The sequence below is a fragment of the Chelonia mydas genome, chromosome 1, assembly GCF_015237465.2.
Source record: "Chelonia mydas isolate rCheMyd1 chromosome 1, rCheMyd1.pri.v2, whole genome shotgun sequence".
NCBI classification, from domain to species: domain Eukaryota; kingdom Metazoa; phylum Chordata; order Testudines; family Cheloniidae; genus Chelonia; species Chelonia mydas.
In genome coordinates, this window is record NC_057849.1 from 286,404,112 (window position 1) to 286,423,460 (window position 19,349).

The 19,349-nt window shown below is 46.6% G+C and overlaps 1 protein-coding gene across 5 annotated transcripts in view; it reads right to left on the reverse strand.

Moving 5' to 3' along the window:
• TBC1D30 (TBC1 domain family member 30) overlaps positions 1-19,349 on the reverse strand; it is an 86,256-nt gene that overhangs the window by 40,409 nt on the left and 26,498 nt on the right. The window contains exon 2 of one of the 5 annotated variants that reach the window (XM_043548376.1): positions 1,572-2,242. The exons of 2 other annotated variants lie outside the window; for them this stretch is intronic. In XM_043548376.1, the coding sequence (XP_043404311.1) occupies positions 1,572-1,980 (409 nt within the window). In that variant the 5' untranslated portion in view covers positions 1,981-2,242. Of the gene's footprint in view, positions 1-1,571; positions 2,482-19,349 lie in introns of those variants that run through there. 2 more of the 5 variants (XM_037887284.2, XM_037887277.2) reach the window with 2 other exon arrangements.

Sequence of the window (19,349 nt, forward strand, 5' to 3'; positions counted from 1 at the left end):
ATCCACTCCCAGTCTTTATTCAAGCCTAAGTTAATTGTATTCAGTTTGCAAATTAATTCCAATTCAGCAGTCTCTCTATTTCCCCATGTTTATTCCCCCCCCACCCCCCGCCCCGACGTTCTTGTCAACTGCTGGAAATGGCCCATCTTGATTATCTCTACAAAAGGTCCCCCACCCCCGCTCTCCTGCTGGTAATAGCTCACCTTAAGTGATCACTCTTGTTACAGTGTGTATGGTAACACCCATTGTTTCATGTTTTCTATGTATATAAATCTCCCCACTGTATTTTCCACTGAATGCATCCGATGAAGTGAGCTGTAGCTCATGAAAGCTTATGCTCAAATAAATTTGTTAATCTCTAAGGTGCCACAAGTACTCCTTTTCTTTTTGCGAATACAGACTAACACGGCTGCTACTCTGAAACCAGTCTTCTTTGTGTATTTAGACAATACACTTCTTCAAAGAGAGGATAAGACAAAGGAATTTCCCCAGGTCAAGTGCTCCCAGTAATGGTGGGGAAATGTGGAGAGTAGGGCTCTGAGAGCATGGCTGAGTGGTACAGAAAGTGGAAGGGAGAGAGAAGAGATTGCTCAGATGCAGGGAGCTCTGCCATTCAGAGGAGGATGAGTATTGCAAAAAGACCCACCCAGCTACAGTGTGGCTGAAGTGCTGTCACAAAGAGGGATAGGGGATGGCAAAGCAGTGCAAGGCAAAGAAGAAAGCAAAGACCGGGGGGGGGGGGGGGGGGGGGAAGCAGGCACGAGCCTGATGGGAGAAGAGCAAGAGCAGGCCAGCTGGACCAAGAACCGTTCCCAGAGAAGGTCAGGAAACGAGCAAGCCCAACTGCGGGTGGCAAGGCCCATTGCGGCAGGCCTCCCCATAGACTGCACAACAGTGTCGGGGAGCGGGCGGGGGGGCTGCTTCCACCCGTCCCCTCGCGAGAGAGGCGTGGCCATCTGCCCTTCTGCGAGGGCTCACTGGCCAGTGGGTCCTGCCATTGCCCCCCAGGGGTGAGGCCGGTCTCAGGTACCACCCCAGCTGCCAGGGCCCAACGGCTCCAAGGGCACCTCAGAGAGCCACATCCATACTCGGCGTTTCTCCCTGTCTTAGCGGGCTGCCCGACAGGCCTGTCACGGAGGGATGGCCAAGCGCCCTCAGCCGTTCCTCCCAGAGACGCTGACTCCCAGCTCAGCGGCAAAGCCCAGACCGTGCGGCCAGGACCCGGCCTGGCCTCACCGCCGCCCGCCCTGCCGCCCCGCAGAGCGGCCCCCGCAGGACACGGCGATTCGCGGGCGGGTACCAGGCCGGCCGGACCGAGGCGGCGGCAGGGCGGGCCGGGACAGTCGCCTCTCGGCAGCGCGACGCCAGCGGCACGAGGAGGGTTTTTTAATGCCGATGCCGAGCGCAATCGCTGCATTACGGCAGGGGGCCGCGCCGCCTCTCCCAGCACAGCCCCGCAGCGTGGCGCTGGAGCGGCTGCGGCTGAGAGCGAGCGGCCATTTGCCGTGGGCACGTCCTTGAGAGACACGCCCGAGGCGCCCCCGGCCCCTCGCCCCGCGAGCGGTGCCTACCCGGGGATTTCATCTCCGTCCTGCTCCCGGCCCGGGAGAAGCGCGTGTCCGTGACGGGCAGTGGCCGCCAGCGCTCCTCTCCGCCGCCCCCCACGCCGCGCCCCCGGCCGGGGTAAGCCTGGCTCAGAGCATTAGGGAAGCAGCCGCTGCACAGCGGCGCCACTTTCAAACCCAAGCCCGGCCCGGCCGGGCCAGCGGAGCAGAGCCCGGGGAGGTCCTTCGCCCGCCCCTGGCCCACGCACACGCTACCTGGCTCCAAGGTGCAGAGCAGGCGAGGAGCCGTCCTGGAAATACAGCTCCTCTTCTTTAACACATTGCTCAGGATGGTGCCCACGCCGCCGCCTGTGTTTTGCCTCTTTAAACATCTTCCCCCACGTCTCAGGGAGCCCGTCAGCTTGTCTTGTCTCATGGGTGCCCACGGGGCTCAGACCAACCATCCACGCTGTGCCAGCAGCGGCCTCTCCCCGGCAGGTGCAGCCCAGCTCCCTCCGTGAGGCAAATTCAGCTGGCGTTCTGCTTTATTTACAGCTTTGCAAGGCTTTCCTTTGAGGCCGAGATCTCTCCCAAACAAGGCATTAGGGCAGCAGGCGGGCCGGTCTGCGAGACACTACAAGGAGACAGGGCGTAGGGCGCTGGAGTATGTTGCAGAAGCTCTCTTTGCTGGAGGACATCTGCAGTGCAGAGACAGCAAAGTCGAGGTGCCGAAGAGAAGGGGGGAAGCGGAGCCCGCCCACAATCCCTCCCAGCATCACTGACTGAAAACCCAACAGAGTTCCCTCCGCCTCCTCCAGCACCACCTGGGAGCAAGCAGGCAGCAATCTGAAGGAACCAGCAGCTTGGTTTACAAATAAAGTGAATCTCAAGAGTAACTGGATTGCAGCATCTATCAAAGATTTTGTCACAGCAACACAGGAAGGGTTGGGAGGAGCAGCGCCACTAAACACTTGGGTACATTCGGTGTACTACGTATACAGCACTTTAATAATGCAGGAAAGCAGCTGCTGCTGACTCTGCTTTGTAAACAGATAAGCCAGCACAAGCTATAATGACATGTCTAAAAACCTATATGCCTACTATTTTTCAACAATGGTCAAGACTGATATTTCTGCAAAGGATTAATAGCAGTTACACCCTTACAGGCCCAGATTTGAATGTGTTTTAAAAATCACTCTCAGCATTACATTCCAACCTAAATGCATAGAAACACATATGGTATGTACTGTATCATCACCCACTGCTGACAGCCCTCCTGAGAAAGAGGCCCATAGGTGCTGCAATACCCTGAAGCAATGAAAGGAAGAAGGATGCTACAGCTTACTCCTTTCATTAGGACAGTCTGACACCAAGTACTGCAGTCCAACCCTGGAGATAGGGAGAGTGCCCAGAATGTTAGTTTGAAAAGGTTCAGCTCCATTTCTTTGCCTTTCTATGTTTAACACAGATATTTTGTTTGAGGGAGAAGATCATTTTTATAATAGCAACCTTCATGTATCTGAATTGGAACAAAGTTTACTACTATAGTGATACACCATATGCTAAATTCAAAAACTGAACTCTACCCAGTAAAAGTCGTTAAAATTTAAATTTGAAAATTTAGCTATTTCCAACATTTTAAGCGGGCTTGTTACACAAATAAGGAATAACTCCACAAAATTTCACTTCAAACTAGATTTTGATTTAATGGTTGGGGAAAAGCACTTCAAACAAGGGTAGTTTTTACAATTCTTGCTGCTCTATTACTCAGTGAAAGGTTAACGGATTTATGTCAGTTTAATTGAGTCAATCTCAAAAACTGCGTTACAAGTTGTTCCAGCTACTAACACCTGCTTCTGATTGCACCTGCCAATTTTTGTTGTTTAAAACCTGAAGTTTGCTATTTTTTAAATACATTTTTATCTCCCTTGTTTCTTTGTGAAAGACATACAAACAACAGGCAAACTGACTACAGTTAAACACACAAAGTGGGCAAAGTAATATCTTGTATTGGCTCTTCTGTTGGTGAGAGAGGACAAGCTTTTGAACATACATAGAGGTCTTCTTCAGTTCTTCCCAGACCTGAAGAAGAGCTCTGTGTAAACTCAAAATCTAGTTTCCCTCAGCAACAGAAGGTGGTCCAATAAAAGATATTACCTCACCCACTTTGTTTCTCTAATATCTACTCCTGGGGGAATTCTGTGCCAAAAACATAAAAATTCTGCAGATATTCTACAATATTATAAAATTGTGCATATTTTGTCAAAATAACACAATAAAATCCCTCTGGTTTCAATTATTTCAGTAATTTATTTAAATTACGATACAATGGATGGAGAATGGGAGTGGGGAGCATTGGAGGAAATCCCCAACGCCCCTTGCCTAACAGTAATATAATTAGGTTTGACCATCTATTTCTAGTTAGTACTCAACATTATAGGTAAGGCTGCGAGTCTGCCAATGGGAGCTGTGAAGCCAGTACTCTAAGCGGAGGCAGTGCCTCCGCCTAGCAGCTGAGCAAGGGGGATGTCGCTGCTGCTGACGAGCCCCCCAGTAAGCACCGCCCAGAGCCCACCTCACTCCATCCTGTACCCCAACCCCCTGCCCCCTCCCACACTCAAATTCTGTTGCTGCTGGGGGGGGAGGGGAGGCGCAGAGCTAGATAGGGAGTCTGCCAGCCCCACCAACCCTCCCCCCCCGCCCTCCCCCGCAGCACCAGCGAGGGTCCTGGGCCGCACGTCACTGCCCACCCCCCACTCCAGCACCCAGGCCGCCCTCCCGCAGCACCCCCAGGTAGCCTCCCTCCAAGTTTTTGTCACAGGTATTTTTAGTAAAAGTCATGGACAGATCACGTGCTGTGAATTTTTGTTTACTGCCCGTGACCTGTCTATGACATTTACTAAAAATACCCGTGACTAAAACATAGCCTTAATTATAGGCAACTGAAGAGCAAGTGAGGGCTGGATTTATATTGGCTACTGACCATCTCCAGAAAGGTAAACAGCAAACAGTTCATGGAGCACATTCAGATACGAAATTATTTCAGTCCAAAAATTTAGACCAGTTCTAATCACTAAAGCACCATAAGCATTTATAAGGCCATACTGTCCTTTACACCACTCTGGCAATGTAAAGGAGCCTTAAAACTTTTACACATGTTTTATACTCCTGGGGGAATTCACAAAGAAAATGGGAGCAATTCACTAAGCAGGCAGGCTGCTATATTCTGCTCTGCCTGAGGGGACAGTGCCTATCCCATGCCTACCTCTTCAGAAACACCCTGAAGCCCTGCTCTTCCATGCCAAACGTGCTGCAATAGCAAACGAGAGGGACACAGTTTCTCTTTCTCTCACAACTGCACATTTCTTCCTCCCTCTCCCCCACCCCACCTCCCGGGGTGGTGATTTAGGTCTCTACTGGCTGCCCAAACCAATCTGCCTGTGCTTCTGGGGAGAGGCGCATGACCACTCTTGCAGCTTCCCTTTGCTTCCCCGTCAGAAGTCATTTTTCTGCATGGAAGCAAAGAAATCTGTGGGAGGCATTAATTCTGGGCAAGCGCAGTGCCGCAGAATTCCCCCAGGAATAAATATCCCAGGCCCAACACAGCTACAACACCACTGCATACCACAATGTAGTTAAAAAGTGAAGCCAATTATACATAAAATGCTGTCAAAGCAAACAAACTAAAACAATGCATATTTTTCTAAATTTTCAGTATAGTCATTTTAGGTGTTACTATTAAAATTTCAGAGAAGTGATTTTTCATCATGTTATTTTAAAATTGTTTGGTTTTGTATTTAAAAAAATGCTACATCTGTGCTGCAAGCTTAATCATTAAGCAGGTAATTAAATCTATGCGTTGGCAGTTCTTTTTAAAAGGTGACCCTTGACTACTGATATAATGGATGATTCAGAGTTGCTTTTTATTTCAGTGTCAGCTGGAGGAGATGATTTAGTGGTCAAACCATCAAGTCTGAAATTTATCACTCTAGTTGGGAATTCAGGTACCACAGAGATGGTACCACTAGGAGTGTCTCAAAGGTGTTTAAAAATAGAAATAACTGTAAAAACCCTCCCTCTTGCTTCCTTTCCTCCTACTATCCCTGGAACCACAGGTTCAAATCACATCAGGGTCAGTCTTTCATCCTTCCAAAATAGGTAAAGACCATTTAGTTTTAGTAGGGCATCCTTGGCCAAAATTTATGGGACCTGGCTTGGGCGGGGGAATTAGTCGCCCTTAAAACTGAAAATATATTTATGTAACACTAATTTTTCAAACAATTCCAAACTGCATCCCCTAAAAGTATCAATATTTAATTTTTCTAGGCTAGTCAATTGTTTTGCCAACTAACTCAGACAATGTCATTTTAACTCATATTTATTCTCTGGGTCTGTCACTAACAACTACGGGCAGTTGGCCTCCATGAAGATTGGAACCAGAAACAGGACATATATTCTGTGGCTCAGGACTTGGCCATTTCTAAGGATGGGGAAGCCATTTCACTAATGTCTGCCAGCCCACTTCTCTTCCTTGTTCCCCAGAGAAATACAACAGCAGTCTTTAGTCCTAGGCAGCAGACAGCTAAGAGGAAGAATAGTCATCCTTAACCGGTTTGATGACTTGGTGGATCCGTAAACAAAATGCATTATAGTGATTCAGTTAAGCCTCTCGCCAAGCATATAAAATTTATTTTAAATGAAGATTAGATTCTACAGGAGTGGATGGTACTGGTCCCTTCCCATGCACTAGGCAAAGCTTCTTACTTCCCAGTGAGGCCTGCTCTTTACTGTTCACTTATCAGGATTAAGGCTGCGATTCTCTCACGGAGGTCACAGAAGTCACAGATTCTGTGACTTTCCATGACCTCCGCTACTTCCACAGCAGCTGGTGCGGCTGACTCCAGGGCCACCCAGGGGGTGCCTGAGCAACAGCCTTGGGTGGTCCCCCGGGGCCAGCCACACTGGCCACTGCTCGGGCATCTCTGGGCAGCTGGTTCTGGGAACCGCCTGAGCAGCAGCCGGTGTAGCTGGCTCCTGAGAGCGCCCGAGCAGTCGTCCTGGGGGCACCCTGGGGACTGCCCGAGCAGCAGTGGTCCCGGGGTGGCTAGAGCAGTGGCTCTAGGGATGCCCAGAGGCCATCCGGAGAGCAGTCCCCATGAGCAGTGGTGGGGGCAGTCAACTCCCAGCACTGGAGCAGGGCCCCCTCAGAGCTGGGGGCCCCTGGAGCAGCAGGGTCGCAGAAGTACAGATTTAGTCAGGGGTATTTTTGGTAAAAATCATGGACAGGTCAGGGACTGGGAATTTTTATTTTTATTTTTTATTTTATTTATTGCCTGTGACCTGTTCATGACTTTTATCAAAAATACTCGTGACTAAATCTTAGCCTTAATCAGGAACCTTGTCGCTGCAGAAACTTTGAACCTGGTAAGCTTCTGCAATAGAGCATATAATCTGCTGGCCTGCTCCTCACCAAGCTACAGATTTCTTTTGTTTCTCATACTTTGCTGCTTTGCACACACTGCAGCATCCCAGTGAGGGGATAAGTAACAAAACTTTGGAGGAGAGGGAGACTTGCCTATCCATGCTTTTGGATCCCACTGGTGGTGAAACTACTCAGAAAAATGTACCTCTTAATCTTTATTTGGCAAGTTCTGGGTTAGAAAACTAGCACTTAGAATCTCTCACACATTTAAACATCTGATGAAAACACCTATAAATATGTACACATAGAGAAAACATCTGATATTAGGAGTTCTTAAATCTAGTAGCCAAAGGCATAGCAAGATCCAGTGTCTGGAAGTTGAAGTTAGAAAAATTCAGATTGGAAATAAGATGGAACATTTTAATGAGGGGGCAATTAATCATTGGAACCAAGGAAATTGGTAGATTCATATAATTTTACTTAGAGATTGTACATCTTTTAGAAAGCTGTCCGAACAGGTATTGGGCTTGCATTCACTTACACGGTAGGGAAGAATACATTTCCTATTATTAATATTATAGTAGCATCTAAAAGCCCCAACCAAGATCAGGACCTCATTGTGCTAGGCACTGTACAAACACATAGTGAGAGACAGCATCTGCTCTGAGGGGATTACATCTAAATAGTCAAGACAAACAGAATGTGGGAAAGAAAACACTGAAGAATTACTGGATGAAATTCTATGGTCCACATTATGCAGGTCATGTTGTTTGGTTGACTCAGGATGTGGTGCCCTTCAGCCTGGGCTGGAACTTTCGAAGCACCAGCTTGATTGCTCTTAGTTCTAAGGAAGGTTATGCTGTGAGTCCTTTCCTCTAAGTTCCAGATGTCTTGAGCTGTTTGGGTCTCCTGAAGTGTGCTCCTCAGCCCTCTAGGGTGGAATCAGTTGTGACAATCAGGGGATCAGGAAGGCATATGGGCATGCCCTTGTGGACACTGCACTGAGCTAACCACCTGTGCAAGAACTCTCACTTGATCTCTCACACATTCCAGGAAGTGGTCCCATACCTTTAAGAGGAAGTCTTGAAGGCACCTGATGTGTGAATGAGCCCATGGAGTGATCCCTATGCACAGTACTAGGAGGTTGAAGTCTCAGCACCAGCAGTTCCAATCAATGCAAGGAGGTTTTGAATCTTCTGGAACCTCTCTAGAGGTGGATATATCCTTGCTATTAAGATGCCTGTGTTCACTTCCAAGTGAGTTATTTGGGTGGATGGAATCAGGGAGCTTTTTTTGATGATGATAATAAAGCCATCCACCTGCAGGAGATTCAAAGTCAGGGATATAGCTCTGCATGCCCTTGCTGGGGATGGAGCTCTGATTTAGATGTCACCATGGAAGGGGTACAGGAAGATCTCCTGTGACCTGAGTCTGACTATGATTACCACTACCGTCTTTATAAAGACCTGGGGAGGTCGAAAAACAAGCCAAATGGGAGTGTCTGATATTGATAATGCTACCATAGGCAAACCTTAGGAATCTGAGATGGCAGGGTCTGATCAGGATGTGGAGGTATGTATCCACCAGATCCACTGAAGTCAGAAAATACCCGTGGGGCAGGAATGGCACTGTACAGATTAGGGTCTCCATCCAGAATTTCATTTTCTTCATCTGCTTGTTGAGCTTTTTGAGATCTAGAATGGCTCAGATTTCCCCCTGAATGTTTCTGAACAATAAAGAAAATGGAGTAGAACCCTGAGAATCTTTCTTCTGAGGGAACACTCTATTACTCTGATATCCAGCAGGTGAGAAATGTCATTCTGGATTAGACTATTCTTTATGGGGTCATTTGGGATGGGGGACTATGAAAAACAGATGGGGTGAAGCCTGTAACACTAGGGATTATTCCTAAATCGCTATCACCCTGAGCCACTGATCCAAAGTCGAAGCAAACAACCCACCCATTCCTTCAGGAAATGGGAAATTCTGCTCCCAAACTTCTGCTCTGTGTAAAGACCTATGCAGTCTTTGTAATAAAGTGGCTTTGGGAGTGGCAGGGTTCCCTGGAGACTCCTCTCCTGAGCCATGGTACCATGGCTTTCCACTGGAGATCCTGCTGTCTCTTTGCTGGTATTTCTGCAAGGATGAAGGCTGAAATAAATGCCTTTGTCTGAAGGCCAGCCTGTATGCTCTCTTAAAGGGCTGGTGTGGTGTTGGGAAGGACTGTTTAGATATTGCAGCATTGTCCTCCACTATCTTGTCTAGTTTCTCTCCGAAAAGCAGGACCTCTGTGAATTTAGCAGAGCACAACACCTGCTTGGAGTGCCAGTCCACCTTCCAGGGATGGAGTCATAGGTGGTGCCTCGTCACTGAGCCAGAGCCCATGCCTTTAGCTGAGAATCTCATCTCCACTGAGGCATCTGCAATAAACACTGTTGCTAGGGGAACTTTCTTTAAAACAGAGCCAAAATTAGCATGATCTCTATTCTTGAGGGCTCTGAGATCTTCCAGCAAGGAGAGTGACAACCTCACAAAGCAAGTAGCTGCTCGGGACACCCCGAGGGAGGCTGAGGAAGCCTCAGAGTGTCCTTTGAGAGTGGCCTCAATTTTTCTCTGTGGGGTTCTTAGGACAGAACTCCCCTTCTGAGGGGATAACTATATCTTTAACCAGGAAAGTACATCAACATCAGCCTTCGGTATCTCAGTATTAGGGACTTTTAGTTCCTGAATCCTATAGAACCTAAGATCATTTCTGTTCATGTGCTTGCCCTGGTCTGGCTTATCCCACTCATCCCTGAAGGAGGACTATAGGGGAATTGTGGCTTCCAGGAAAAGATTTGGAATTTGCTCAGAAGCTTCCTCCTGGGATTTTGTTCAGGTTGAATCTGAATAGTAGATAAAACTTTATTGTACATGGCCTCGAATTTCTCAGAGTATAGAAAAAAACAACAAACTGAGTCTTTCTCTGGTCCTGATCAGAGTTAGAGCCCAACAATTCACCACCCTCCGTGGAAGAGTGTAGCCAGACAGCCAGCCCCCCCTCAGACCAGCATTGCTGGAAACACACGGGAGCCAAAACAACAGGGCACTCAACATAAATTCCAGCACAGCCTTTGAAGCTGTGAGAAGCACAGGTGTGCTGTGACAATGTGCCTCTGGGAACATATACAACGATTAGGCTCACAGCAGACAGAGAAGCTGTGACAGACATGGCTCTTAGCCCCTACTAAATAGCGTGATGCACACACCCCAACATCCTAGGTGGGAAAATATTTACCCTGATAAAAGAAGTGTCCAGTAGTCGAAACTTATTGTTTCTCCCTTGCAAGTGTGAACTACTCTTGCGAGAGCTGGCGTCGCCCAGACAGACCAGCCCCAATTTGGCATAAGAAAGGAGAAAGAGAATAAAGGAGTACAGAGGTATAAGTATGGGACCTACAGCACCATGATTTTTGAGTGCTTTTCACTATCTATCTGCTGGTCAGATAAGTGACAGCCTCCCAAGGCTTCTGCAGCTAAGAGGGTCCCTAAGCCTTGTCCCTTATCCGTCTTTCCGCGGAATTGAGTGACCGATCCTGGCTTGGCACCGCTGGAATCGAGAGATGCAAGGAGGGTAAGAAGCACCCACACCTGATCTCCTATCTTTAGTGTACACATATTTTGAAATAGAGCTCTATACTTTGTTTTCTTTTCTTTGGGATTGTGGCTTCAGTTTTGTAACTTGTTTGTGTGTGTAACATCTCTACATTTAAATAAGTAGGCACTAGCAATTTTGTAACCACATGATTAGAATCTAGTTTAATAAATTTTGGTAACCATTGTGCATAAGCCTGACTTGTTTCTCTGGTTTACTGTAAAGCAGCCAACACAATTAAAGAACCTCAGCCGTTTTGGCTATAAAGCCTGGCCATTAGGTGAGAGTACTAAGAGCCTAGCGTTGAGTTGTGCCGCCTCCACGGGGCAAACTCTTGGGGCACCTGTCAGTCAATCCTGGCTGCCCGCTGCGAAGGAGCTCTGAGCTCTAGCAGTTAAAGTCACGGGTGTGGAGAGGCTCTTAGTGCTGCCATTGGGGCACCTGTCAGTCAGTGTTGACTGCCCGCTGCGAAGGAGCTCTGAGCTCTAGCAGTTAAAGTCACGGGTGGTTAGGACCTTGGGGCATCCGTCAGCCTAGCCCGGGCTGCCCGCCGCGAAGGGACAGTGCGTCCTAGCGGTTAAAGTCACGGATGGTATAAACGGGCATAGCTGGCACCTCACCAAACATCCCTGGCCATCGGCTAACAAAGAGGAAGTGGAGTCAGGACTCATACCTCCTAGATCTTTTATGCTTTTTCTTCCCCCTTTTCACTTTCTTTGATTTTTTTAGCTCACTTAAAGAGTGGATGATCTCCATTATGGCTTTCATGAGGCCTTTTGTGGCTAGCATTGCTGAGGGCCTGAAGTCCTCTTGCAAGATCTTCTGAGCCCTCACCTGCTGGGTCCCATTCCTTCAGGGAGGAGGGAGGGGAAATCCTTCCACAGTCTTCCTGGACAAATTTGGAAGGAGTGGAGGATGCTTATGAGCCCTGCTTCTCTTCCCAGGGTGCTTGGGACACATGTTAAGACTTGTGGGGGATGGAATTGTGACCCTGCAAGTCTGCTCCAGAAGCCCATTTGGGCTTACCCCCTGAGTCAGCTGAGTGGGATCCCTCCTCATGTTTGGTGACTCTCCCTGCTCTTCCCAGAGACACCTGGTCCACATTTACCATGTCAGAGTCATGCTGCTCTGCTAGATAGGGGATCCCATTTGCCTGTCCGCCTCATAACCCTTGAACCTAACAGAATTAGGGACAGAAGGCTGGGTGCAGGCTGGACACAACTCACTGTGTGTGCTGAGTCTGGAAGGGCAGTCTCATGATGGAGCATCATTTGGATTTCATTTGGTGCTTTTTAGGCTATGCTGCCATACCTGGATGGTGAAGAGAAGCCAGCAGGGAGGCATTGCAACTGAGGGTTTGGGGGTTCCAACCCCTGGCTAAAAAACTGTGCCAGGGGAAGAGGGGCTGAGGGAAATCACTGCTCACCACTGCCCCAAATTTTGACAAAAAAAGTCGATCATCAGCAGTTGCAAAGGTGGGAGCTGTAAAAACCACCATCCGCACATTGCCATAAATGCAGAGAAACTGGAAACAAGCAGGAGCTGAGGGTGCATGGCCAGAGCACGTGGCTCCAAAACTCTGATCTGCCTCTGTGAGCTGCAATCAGAGGAGAGCAGCCTAGATGTCAAGAACTGTGGGAGACGCTGGGCTGCAAAATGGAAATATTTTTTCCTGTGGGATCATTAAAGAGAAGAAATCCTGAAAGAAGCCCTGTATGCAATATGATTTTTCCTCAAAATCATGAGCATGAATATTAAGAAACATCCCTTTGTCTTGACAAATGAGATGTTTTGACCAATGTTCAGGTCACAGAACACTACTGTAACTAATGTCATACAGTCTTTATTGAAAATAAATCACCACATTAACAGAACAAGGAGCAGCACATGTGCAAAAAAACCCACAAAGAACCACCATTTTGACAGTTCCAATTTGTAATTAAATATAAAAAGATATTTGCACTGGGATGATAGTCACATGATGTTTTATAGACCGCTCAGCTCTAAAACAGAGCTCTTCTTCTATTCCTTGAATTTGATTATTTGCTTGGCAGCTGGTGTAGACATTGAATTTTACAGCTAACTTAATTAGTCTGGACTACTATAGCAGAAACAGTGAGACTTTAATCCCCAAACATGACAAATGAAAGCAAAACCAAATCATGTCCCCCAAAGAGTATTACAAGATCTCTCCACAGAGAGCACAACTTCAAAAGGCAGCCATCAGTACTTTTTAGACTTCTGATTAAAAAGTAACAGTCATAGCTATAGAAACATTAGGACACCTTTGCACTGGGCTGGGGAACAAGTTAAGGAACTTGTTTAACATGCATGTTTTCATATGTTATTTACTATTTGTATTGCAGTAGCTCCAGGGGCACCAATCAAAAATCAGCACCAAAATTAGGCTAGGCACCATCAGACACACAATCAAGAGAGGTTTCAGAGTGGCAGCCGTGTTAGTCTGTATCCGCAAAAAGAAAAGGCACCTTAGAGACTAACAAATTTATTTGAGCATAAGCTTTCGTGAGCTACAGCTCACTTAATCGGATGCATTCAGTGGAAAATACAGTTGGGAGATTTATATACACAGAGAACATGAAACAATGGGTGTTACCATACACACTGTAAGGAGAGTGATCAGGTAAGGTGAGCTATTACCAGCAGGAGAGCAAGGGGGGGAAAAAACCTTTTGTAGTGATAATCAAGGTGGCCCATTTCCAGCAGTTGACAAGAACGGCTGAGGAACAGCGGGGGGGGGCGGGGGGTGTCACAAATTGGATACAATTAACGTAGGCTTGAATAAAGACTGGGAGTGGATGGGTCATTACACAAAGTAAAACTATTTCACCGTGTTTATTCCCCACCCCACCCCACTCCCGTTCCTCAGACGGATCTTGTCAACTGCTGGAAATAGCCCACCTTGATTATCACTACAAAAGGTCCCCCCCCCCACCCACTCTCCTGCTGGTAATAGCTCACCTTACCTGATCATTCTCGTTACAGTGTGTATGGTAACACCCATTGTTTCATGTTCTCTGTGTATGTAAATCTCCCAACTGTATTTTCCACTGAATGCATCCGATGAAGTGAGCTGTAGCTCACGAAAGCTTATGCTCAAATAAATTTGTTAGTCTCTAAGGTGCCACAAGTCCTCCTTTTCTTTTTACAATCAAGAGACAATTCCTGCCCAAGAGAACTCAGTTTCTAACGTGGGGCCAGATCATCCCTTTCCGCAGTAAACCAGTGGAAGGGATGGAGCAGTAAGGAAAATTCTGCAAGAGTCCTTTGGTGCAGTTTTTTACTTACCTATCATTCCAGATAGGAGAGGGGTGCATCCCAGTGGAACAGGTTGCAGGACCCACCTACAAGCCACACGGATCCCCAAGAGAAATCTTGCGGGGTGGGGAGGGATCAGCATGGAGGCCTTGTACCTCTATGCTAGCCCAAAGCTCCAGGCACCCTGGTCCCAGGGGAACTCCTCTGTCTATGGCTGCCACTAGGACCCCCTGAAAGGAGAAATCCAACTGTAGAGGGGGTTCAGTGGAAAAGCTAATATAGCCCCAACTCCTCTCAGCCTACCTAGTCACTGACCCCATCCCCATATGGACCACAGACCTACAAAGCACATTCTGTAGTGTTTGGAAGAGCAAGTGACTGCTGTGGAAAAAGCTGAGCCCCCACCCCCACCTTTGCGCGGTGGGAGGTCCATGGTTGGTTCTAGGGAGCACAACCTAACCATCCCCCAACAATTTCGCTAGTCAGTGTGGACGGGGCCAAAAACAGGTTAGTCCCATCCATGTTGGGTGGGATGCACTAGGTTAAACTGGGTTACAATAAACTGTTTTAACTTGATTCTTTGCCAGCATGGGGAAGATCTTACATCTGGATTCTGCTGAAAGACCCAGCTTCAAAGGAAACAGACACATTATTGGCTGTTGCAGGGGGGGGGGGGGGGGAAGGTGGAGGGAGAAATAAAGACAACAAACTTACAGTCTGACTCAAAGTCACTCTGGTTTGCTTTAGGGTGACTCTCTTGAAAATGTCAAAGTAATGACCCCAGAGCTGCACTGAGAACTTCCACTGAAATATTTACAATTTAGTCATAGGTGGAACATGGAACATTAGATTACAAATGAGTTTTACAACATTACAGGGCAAATGCATTTATACATGTTAGAGTGGTGGTGGTTCTTGGTGGGTGGCTTTCTTAGTCTTTTGGATTGGTAAGTGAAAGAAATTCCAATGCAATCTCTTCACCTCTCCATCCCTGCTATTCATTTCTGTTTCTCTCAATTGCTTCCGACTGTATATAATGCGTCTCTCTCACTCTTGGGTCAGATTCCACAATTTAATAGGATGTCAGAATAAAAATTTAATAGCTTGCCTCTAGATTACTATGCAGTAAAATAATTTGTTCACTCATTTTTAGTTTAAAAAGGTCATGCTACCAGAGGATACACTGATTCACCCTTTATCTGATTTTGCAGGATAGTAATCTAATGGATTATATACTTCACATAATCAGAAATGAAAATATGAGAAAGTTTCCCTGATCCTTTTTAAAAAGGGAAACTGCCACTTCAAATAATCAAACATGCCCTCCTCCATTATATTAATTTTACAGTTCAGCAGTCAAATTCTGCAGGATTAGATTGGATTTGTAGAACATATTGACAGCTATTCTCTTCTGTAAAATACAGCTAGCAATTATTCAGCATTGATCTGATACAGGATTTTGTGTGGCCCTAAATATGAAATTTGGAGGACCTGAATTAACAGGAATAGACTGCTATACATCTAAATGTCAACTCATTATCTTGCTAAAGAAGATCTATTTTAGATTAACCCGGTACATTTCTAATGTGAAGAAGAATTAGATTTTTACACTGTGGCTAACAACAAATATGTACCTAATGCCTAGTGGAAACTATCAGAGCAATAAATATATTAAACAACTGGAAACAAAAGCAAGTTGGACCAATAGACAGATTCTTGGTCTATGTATAAGAATAGCATAGGATAATAGGTTATTATGATTACTCTTTTTATTCTAACTTTAATTCCTGGGCAAATGAAACAAGACTTTGAGATTTATGTTCTCCTTTTATAAGGCAAATTTACTGATGTGACTATTCTGAAATCCAAATGTTGAAAATTAAATAGTTGTTAAATTTATGGTTGCTCAAAAGCTAATCAGCTACAGGTTTCTACTATATTCAACCCAGTAGGGTTGTCAGTACATCACTTTGAACAGGTACAGGAGTATATAAAGTGCTAAGTACTGTTAAACACTCCTATCAGGTTTCTCTATAAGAAAGGATGTCCCTTATCACCAGCGACCTAGAACAACTGCTACAGCAAAATGGAGGACTTGCAGATAATTCAACTCCTCTTGCTTCCAGAAAAGGGAGAGATGGAGATGAGATATTTGACAGTCAAAAAGACACAAAGTCAATACTGCAATTTTACTAAAAGCTACTGTACTTTGCTGAAAGCTGATGACAGATTTTTTTTAAAGGGACAGAGAAAAAGCTTTAGCCTCAACAAGATATACCATTTACATCTGCCTGTGGAATCCAATATATAATCAGAGTGCTCACAGAATCCTACTTTAATCATCATAGAGAGGGAACAAAGCTCATCAGCTACAGGTTTTGATTTCTGGCAAACACAACATGCAGTTTCCAGCCTCGCACAAAGAAAGATACAAATAAATAAAATAATGTGCTTGTATGGATTTTTGTTTGTAAATAAGTATTCAGTAAAATGTATACTCAAACTAAATGCAGCCTTCATATTCCTACCAAGTTGTGAGTGCAACCCGTGGCAAGCAGTTATTCAGGCATACACGCTCTACTCTGCAAGTCCACAGCAGACTCAGTTAAAATGACCAATCTCAGAGTCATAATGCAACTACAGTGACCATAATATTTTAAAATCTAATTGCCACATTTTTCATCCTCTCCAGAGCTTCTTTAGTACACATTATAAAAAGAAACAGATCTGAGTGGACTAAATTTGATAGACAGTTTTACATCACCTTGTTTTTAAAGTCAAATCTATCTTGCAAAGCTGCAGTTCAGTAGCTGCTAGCACTTCCTGCCTCTCCATAAATTAGTAATTACTAGTGTTAATTACCCCAACAGCTGTTCCCTCCATTTGATCTTCAGGATCCAGGAAATCTCTCTTTCACAGAATAACTCAAGCAAGCAATTTATAGAAAAACAGTTACTAACCTTTCTGTAACTGTTGTTCTTTGAGATGTGTTGCACGTGTCCATTCCAATGTAGGTGTGTGCACGCCCTAAGCACAGTTGCTGGAATTTTTTTCCCTAGAGGTATCCACTGGTTCGGCTCCAGCACCGCCACGCGCTCATAGCACTGATATAAAAGGCCTTGCTGACCCTGCGCCCCTTCCGTTTCTTCTTACCAGCTGACTCCGATAAGAGGGGAAGGAGGGTGGGTTTTGGAATGGACATGTGCAACACATCTCGACCTACTTGGTATGCTGCCCTTGATTTAAAGGAACATACTTCTACATATCAATTTTCCAAATCTTAGAAGCCACAGAAGGCTTCTAAGATTCATCATGAACCAGGTATATTACCAGTCTGCGGGGCTTCTGTTTGGCATGTTGGCTACTCCACGGGTTTTCACCAAATGTATAACAGTGGTGGTGGCTTTTCTCAGGAAATGGGGAGTGCATGTCTTCCTGTACCTTGATGACTGGCCGGTCCAAGGCTGGTCCAAAGCTCAGGTGGAATCCAACATCCATCTCATCCAATTGACCTTCCAGGCCCTAGGCCTACTGATAAAACACACAGAAATCCATTCTTGTCCCGATGCAGAGGATAGTTAATTGGTGCAGTCCTCGACTCCATTCAGGCAAGAGCCTTGCTCCTGGAAAACCAGCTTCGGGCAATCATGGTCTTGGTAAGGTCCCTCCAGATCCACCTGGTCCCAACAGCTCGAAAATGTCTGAGTCTTCTGGGCCACATGGCATCATGCACTTATGTAGTGTGACACAGGAGGCTGTGTCACAGTGTATTCACCTACCTGGCATCTTCTGGATTCAGTGCTCACCATGCCTGCTCAAGTCCTTGCTTCACTGACTTGGTGACTGAACCACCACATGGTCTGTGGTGAAGGAGTGCCCTTTTCGCAGCCTCAGCCATCATTGTCTCTGGTCTCGGATGTATCAGCGCTGGGTTGGGGAACCCACTTGGGGTCCCTCAAGACTCAAGGGCTATGGTCCCCAGAAGAGCTCTCTCTTCATATCAATGTCAGGGAGCTCGGTGTGGTCCATTTAGCCTGTAAAGCATTCCTGGCCCCATGTTACGAACAAACTCATTTTGGTTCTCATGGACAACACAACTGCCATGTTCTACACCAACAGGAAGAGTGGAACTCACTCCTCCCCCCTACGCCAGGAAGCAGTCCAGCTATGGGAGTTCTGCATAATGCATTCAATCCATCTCCAGATGTCGTACCTTCTGAGAGCGCAGAACCAGCTGGCGGATCACGTCAGCAGGTCTTTCTCCTCTCACCACAAATAGTCCCTTCAGCTGGACATTGCAAGGGGCATTTTCCAACAGTGGGGGAACTCCCCTTATAGACCTGTTTTGCTACCTGTGATAACAGGAAATGCCACCAGTTCTGTTCCCTGCAAGGCCAAAGCCCGGGGTCTCTTAAGGACATCTTCCTGCTATCATGGATAGATCACCTGTATTACACCTTTCCCCCATCCTGATGATACACAAGGATCTGATGAAAATCAAGCAGGACCAGGCACAGGTGATTCTCATAGCCCCAGCATGGCCCAGGCAGCATTGATTTGCAATCCTGTTAGACCGCTCAGTGGAGACCCCGCTCCTGCTACACCTAGACCTGATCTCAACAGCACTGTGAACTGCTTGGTGTGTTGTCTGCCTGAGGGTGGTGTCTCTAACGCTGGAGTCAGTGGGGCCTGCATAGGTCCTGGAGCTGCCAGTACTGATTGTTGCAGTGCCAGGGTGGAACAGCAGCCTGACGCAGGTTTCACTTTAACCCGGTCCCCATACCTGCTTGACTTTGGCACCGGGGATCAACTCTTCTCTGGCTGCTTCCTATGTTTCTTCTTAGGCACCGGAGATGGGGACCAGCACCAAGACTCATGACCGGTGAGGGGAGTGCTCCACACCAAAGCTGAGGTACTTGGTGACAAGTCTGAGCGCGGCTCTGAAGTGAGTCTCAGGGCTGCCTCAATGAGAAGGACCGTCAATCTCACCTTCTGGTCCTTTCTGGTGTGAGGTTTGAAGTCCTTGCAGATCTGGCAGTGGTCCCTTTCTATGAGACTCCCACAAGAACTTGAGACAATGCAAGTCCAGGTCACTCAATAGCATCTAGCATTGCTGCAAGAAGCGCAGGGCTTGAAGCCCGGTGACTGAGGCTTGCCCTGGCACCAGGGAGTGGACCAACCTCACTAACTGAGTGCGAAGTAGTCCAACAAATACATAACTAAAAAAACTGACTAACTATCACTACTATAACAACTGCATACACTGGAAAAGAAGAGAAATAGCAGAAAACTACTGGGAAGTTTGCCTGAAGCAATGAGAGAAGTTCCAGCAATCGTCCGTCACGTCACATGTAGTAAGAAGGAACTGAAGGGACTCAGGGTTAGCAGGGCCCCTTATACTGGCGCTATAAGTGTGTGGCACCAGAGGGTGCTGGAGCTGACCCGATGTATACCATTAGGGGAAAAAATT